Source organism: Centropristis striata, chromosome 15 (genome assembly GCF_030273125.1).
Source record: "Centropristis striata isolate RG_2023a ecotype Rhode Island chromosome 15, C.striata_1.0, whole genome shotgun sequence".
Lineage (NCBI taxonomy): Eukaryota > Metazoa > Chordata > Actinopteri > Perciformes > Serranidae > Centropristis > Centropristis striata.
The window spans coordinates 33,045,029-33,051,579 of record NC_081531.1 but is presented as its reverse complement, the minus strand read 5'-3'; the positions used below and the strand labels follow the sequence as shown (position 1 = coordinate 33,051,579).

The window sequence follows — 6,551 nt, the reverse complement described above, 5'->3', positions numbered from 1 at the left end:
AGAAAGTGGTACAATGAAAATAATAATAATATTGTTATATTATCATGATACACAATTATATTCTGTGTAAAGGGGTTTTTATAGTTGTGGAAGGATTTTGTGATTGTATGGGGGATAAATACATGCAGGGATATTTTCAACAGTGAGGTTTCACAAAGTCTAAAAGATGAACACACAAATTTACTTTTCTGTCTGCGGGAGGGTTTTTACACTTGAGAGCCAACCTCACAAGTTTCAGATAAACTCAAAATATAAATTTTTCATATTCTGTATATGCTGTTGCTGCAGCAGATTCTTCTGAACCATGCACCCCCAGTTAGTCAGTAGAGAACTCAAAATATCCACTAGTGGGCGCTCACGGCCCAACTTTTGAGCTACACCGTAAAAAAAAAAAAGAAGAGAAATTCTACAGAAATGTACTGTGTTATTTTACAGGGTTTTTCCTGTTTTCTTCTACATCAAGTGAAAATGCTATAAAAAATGAACTATACAAATCAAATTACTTATATTACAAATATTAACCATAAAATAGAAGTTCAATTCTGTAGATTAATATAACACAATGTTATAGTTTAAAAAAAAAAAGTTTATTCAATTTCTTTAATGGTCTTGAATGTTAAATTACAGTGAATTATATGTAAAAAGAAAAAAAATACACATCACAATGCTGAATTCAAAAATAAGATAACTATTTGGGGTTTTTACAGTAAAAAAAAAGGGGAAAAAACTAAAAATAGAAATATGTACTGTATATTATCCTTATTTGTAAAGGAATTATCTTATTTAATGGTAAGTGTTTGGCAACTTTTGCTACCAGACTTTTCACCGTTCATTTAATTTTTTAAAAGTGTACTTGCTGTCAGTCTTTCTCTTCTGAGTTTTTTATCTGATAAACACACTGAAGAATAAACTTCACCTTGTGTGTAAAACCAGCGGAGTTCCCCTTTAAAAATGCAAGCAAGTCAAACTAAATGGGCACAATTAAGATCAAGTAGCTGCAAACACAGAATAATAAATAAAACTTCCAATTTTAAATTCCAGTTGTATTAATATAAAATAGTAGTCGCTCCACCCAAAAAGCAACACCAGTGACATCATGTGAGATCAAAAAATTCCCTCCTTTTAAGCATTACTCATTAAAAAACAACACTATACATTATGAGGAGTGAGAATTATTTTAATGTATCACCCATGAGGATGTGTTGGTGCAAGTACATTTTTATTCAGTTCTGTGTTCACATTTTACTACAGCAGCCCACATGTGAACTGGAGTTCCTGCAGTATGGGTGGGGAGGATGTTAGATGAAAGATGGCTGCTGCAGTGCTGTCATTATGAATGAATTACTGATGCAACTGCAGCAAATGAGGTCAGGGATGATCGAGTGATGACTAACATGCAGGAGGTGTTTGATGAATCAGTGGATGCTGGGAAGGATGACATCGTCTAAAGAGCAGAGAGAGTTCTTTTGAGAAATCTGTGCCTTGGTTGTAATCTCTGTGCCGGGGGATGGTGGTCAGAGAAAATAATGAGACAAGAAGAATCTAAAAGTTTATTCCAAGAACAGGTGTAGGAGGGAAGGAGAGGAATCTTCTCCACATATTTGAAGCTGTTATACTTGTGCTGTTTAACCCTCTGAGTCCCAAGTCGTTTCAGGGTGTTTTTGCTCTTTTAAATTTTTTTTTTTTTTTTAACTTTTTACTCACTGTGACCTTGTATTTTGCTGAAATATAGTGGGAACAACTCAAAAATGTATTTTGTGCAGAATGACACAATTATAATGAAGCACATCACAAAAAAAAAATATGCAAGTCGAGTTTCCCTGAGAATTTTATTATTTTAAATGGAATAAAATGGAATTAATACGACACTTCTTCAAGTGTCATGAATATTGGGGAAAAAAATGATTTGCATTTTTACAACCACTCCTCTCTGCTCCGAGTTTTTTTTTTTTTTTTAACAGGATCTAGTTATTCCAAATTGAGCCATATTATGAGAAATGTACAATCCATGTTTTTTGGATCTTGACCCCCACGAGGGAATAAAAATCAGGATATCTTTGACCGTTCTTATTTTTTTGCAGCTTTTTTGATTCCTCTGACTTTCTGAAGTCTTTGTCCCACTATCTGATTTTCTGGAAAAAGATGATAATAATACTTTCAAAACTATGAAAAACCACTGATTTTTAAATATAATTGATGTATATTGAAATACATATTTGAACAGTTTGAGTCATGGATGAAAAATCTGCATTTTTTTTGTCAACCGACCATAAATCAAATATCCAACTTGTCCTTATTTGTGCACCTAATACACACCGATTCGAAAAAAGTTGTAATAATAAATTAATGAATATTTTACTGATATTGTTAGATTGTTCTTAATGTTACAGCTTTTATTGTCCTTGTTGTTGTAGCTGTTTTTATACCAATTTTGTTTACTGTTTCTTGCTTCTTTTTTTATGTAAACTGTCTTACAGCACCCTTTAAAGAGCTATAGAAATTTAATTTATTATTTGTAAATTAAATGATAAAATACACAGTATTTAAAGCTCAAACTGGGTAACTTTTGTTTTTTGTAAATAATATATACACTCATTCTGAATTTAAAGCATCACAACATTTTTGGAAACAGGTTTGTAGAATAAAAGCTGGAGCTGTGGGAAACAGTTTTTATTTATTTTTTCATAAAAAAAAAAAATCCCAAGCAATGTCATGATTTTGATTAAACCATGTTTTATTATTCCTAATATTAGATGTAGATACACAAGTCAACAAACATTATTTTCGATTTGTAATGAAAATGCTCCACAGCACACTGACATCGTGTGGAAGGGTCTGGTATTACAGACACGTACCTGAAAATGGACAGCCGTTATAATTTTTGCAATAAGTTGCATTAGTAACAGTAGTAGTAATAGTAACAGTAGCAATAATGATAATAATAGCAATTAATAGTAGTAGTGGTATTAACAACTCTGAATTACAGAGGAAGGAACAGACATTTGTCAAAAGTAATGAGAAATGAAGGTAGGAGGACAGGCTTATCAAATGCTGCAAGACAGACCACTGGATGAAAAAATACAAGCTCCCACTAGACAGCAAATATCCTGCCTTCTTCTAAAAAAGGAAGCTCAAATTGTCACCAGTCTGTTTTCACCCATATCTAATACTTAACAAGTAAAAGTTGTTTTTATTTCTTAATTAAGCACTCCATTGTTACAAGTACTCTCATAACCAAAACCTCATCTCTTTGACATCAATAATACATTACTTCCCATCTTCTGGTCAAAGCTCATCAGTAGCACAATGCTATTTTTAAAAAGGATGCCATATGCAACATCGAGTAACAGCCAGCTGAGGACATTTTCCACAAGACTGGATTGCCAAGGTCATTCTGCATTAAATATACAGTACAGTGTTAATGTGTGTGAAAGAGAGAGAGAGAGCTCATGTAGAGTACGTCAAGTATGAGAAATATTTTTGCTTCACATGACCAATTTGGCCAAACTAATTTGAATCATTCACATTCAAATGAGCTGATAAGAAAATACACTGTGTGACCTTTAAACTTGAAGTCCCCTAACATCAACTGGATGCTGTGTCTGATGTCCAGAGCAGAGAAAAGGTAGCAACAATAATCACTAGAAACGGCTCATCCACAGGGGGGATGGGTGACTCCTCCATTCGAAATTGTGCACAATGTACGGTAACTGCGTTGGCTCACTTATGTATGCATTTATTGACTAGTTTCCCAGATCGCAGCAGAGTTTAAAGGCTAATAAACTTGGGAAATACATCTGAGATACAAAATCCCACTGACAGAAACAAGGCAGTCAGTTTGAGAAAGTTTGGACCAGGTGCCGTCAATCGTCTCAAAGTGGATGCTGAGATATTTCTCTTCTCTGGCTTTGGAGGGTCTTTGATTTGAGCGTTACACCACTGGTTCCACATTCATTTGGGACTGATAAATAAGGCTGTTTAAACTGTTTACTTCCAGCTGTTTGTGTTATCACAGGTGTGACGAATGAGCCCTTCAAGGCATCCAGGCAATTACCAGCATTAAGGAGTTACTTTCAAGGTGTAATAAATCACAAATAATGAATTACTTGCATAAAATAATCTGTAAAACTCCTAACTTCAGAATTGTTTTCCCAGTAACTTCCTGTAGCATTTTGGCAGTTAGAAAAGGCAAATTAAAACTTGGACACCAATTTATGTAATACATTGCACTACAGCCTACAGTCTCACAATATACTGTAACTGCCTTTCAAACATTCACCCTATTAGAGGAAACTAATAAACACCTATAATTCTTTTCTTTTTTTTTACATTAACTATATTGGATTGCCATATTTGGATTACTGCAAATGCCAATTACAAATGATTAGTTGCTCTCCGACCCTGAATATGAGGTGATTTTCAGAGTACATCGAGACAGAAGAGAATAGATGGCAATGATGAGACACACACAAGTATAAACCTACATGAAGTCATGCCACATATGCAAGAGCACAAAGCTCGTCTAAGAGACAATTTAGGCCTTCCCCCATCTCTGCCACCGCGAGTGAGCAGAGCTTTTATTGTACCTGCATATAGAATCCACTGACATACATTAGATCATTGCCACAGGGCACATTTTAACATTCTTATTTTCGTACCACGAAAGCTTCCTTTAAAACTGTTCGAATGGAGGGTGGGTTTGTATAAAGGGGTTCAGTGTATCTGTTGTGGGTTCAAGTAAGGCTCAGTACACCTCTCCGTCAGGTCGCACATAAAGCGCATTCCTCACCGCCTGTCCAATATCACTTCCACACCCCTCACTTCACCTAATGAGACCTGTCCAGCTGTCCATCTGTCCTGCTCGCATCCCTGCAGTCTGCCACAGAAAATGTGCTTCAGATTTTTATCTACAAACTGCCCCCATGCCTTCACACCAGCAGATAGAGAGAGAGAGAACGGAAATAAAATATTAGAAGACTAAAACAGAAATAATAAAAACCGTCTGGAGGAACTTCATTGGTAATGTCAGCTTACATATAAGAAAAACCAGAAGCAAAGAAAAAGCTAATTTTATGAAATCATTCCAGTAATATTATTTTGTGTTTGTGTCTGGTTTTCGTCTGCGTTCGCGGGCCGAAAAGCAGCATTCATCTGGCCACGTTTGATCAGGAATAACATAAACGTGCAAAATCCACGGCACCACACACACACACACACACACGCACACACACACGCACACTAGAAAACTAATCTTCTCTGCTTTGTACAGACAAAAAAAAAATCGAAAATCAAGCAGAAAAGATCACTCAAAAAAAAAAAAAAAAAAAAAATCAAGTACAGGAAAAATTAGAGACAAAATAAAAAATAAAACCACTTATTAAATATATATATATTTATATATATCATTTCCCAATGAAACTTGTGATCACTTACAGCACACTGCTAAAATTTAATGAGCTTTATTTTTTTCTCAAATCACCTCAACTGTCATTCCTAAAAAAAGAAAGAAAAAAAAATACATACAAGGGCAAGCCCAACATTCTCCACTAGTTTAACCAAATGTGTTTCTCTCCACAACATGAATTAAGATTATCTACTGGCAAATTAATTAGTTTTCTCAAACCAGCAATAGCAAAAGATAAATAATCATAATAATAATAATAATAATAATAATAATAGCAATAATATTGGTCAGGTTTATAACATCAATACCAAGAACAGAAAAAGAGACTGATGCGATCCTTCCCAGAGAGAGAGCGTTTTAAAGTGGGGAAATAAAAAGCAGCGTGCACCACAGTGGAAAGCCTCCATCCATCGTTTTATTAGTGACACGGCATCCGAACGACTCAGCTAGTCAAGACTCACTGGAGAGAAAATATTCATGCTGAGGGAGGGCCATTTTGGTTTGATTGGAACTGGGCCTGAATCCCTGCTAATGCCAACCACACCTGTTACTGACTAATAAGCTCTGGCTCTGATTGGATGAGGGCTTTCATTGTCGGGTGCAGCTGAATGTGAATTTGGGTGAACGAAAAAGTAAATGACAGATAAAACTGATGAGGGAGAGAATCGGAGAGAAAGAAAAGAAACAAGGTTCTCTGTAAGCCACATACTGCAGCTGTCGACAAATTCCTCGGGGCCTGCACTGAGAGCAGTGTGTTTGTGTGACCTGTTTGTACTTTGCTTTCTGCCTGCATCAGTTTGTTGAAATTTTGACAAAAAAATGTAGTTTCCGTCGATTTTTCTTTCTTGCAAATGTTCTATTTTTTCTTGCCAAAGAAGCTGAACCTCTTCTCGCGATCCTTCTCTTTCCCGTCTTTGTTGCGCATGGTGACGCCTCCGGCCTCGCCCGAGCTGGGGGAGATGGGAGGCATGGTCATGGCGCGGCTGAGGGCCCGCGGACCCACGGGCGAGTCTCCCGATCCTGCTGGAATGGAGCTGAGGATGGAGCGGATCCAGGAGCTCATCTCCGCCTTTAAACAGTCAAAAACATGTATTAGACCTCGACATCAACACAGCACACAAACACAAAAACCTTTTATTTGTTAAGT

At 36.1% G+C, this 6,551-nt stretch overlaps 1 protein-coding gene across 3 annotated transcripts in view; it reads right to left on the bottom strand.

Annotated features, from left to right (window-relative positions):
* Positions 1 to 2,716: 2,716 nt before the first annotated feature.
* Positions 2,717 to 6,551, bottom strand: part of sptbn2 (spectrin, beta, non-erythrocytic 2) — a 61,362-nt gene continuing 57,527 nt past the window's right edge. For all 3 annotated transcript variants that reach the window (XM_059351018.1, XM_059351019.1, XM_059351020.1), the window contains one exon: positions 2,717 to 6,473. In XM_059351018.1, the coding sequence (XP_059207001.1) occupies positions 6,261 to 6,473 (213 nt within the window). In that variant the 3' untranslated portion in view covers positions 2,717 to 6,260. The remainder of the gene's footprint in view (positions 6,474 to 6,551) is intronic.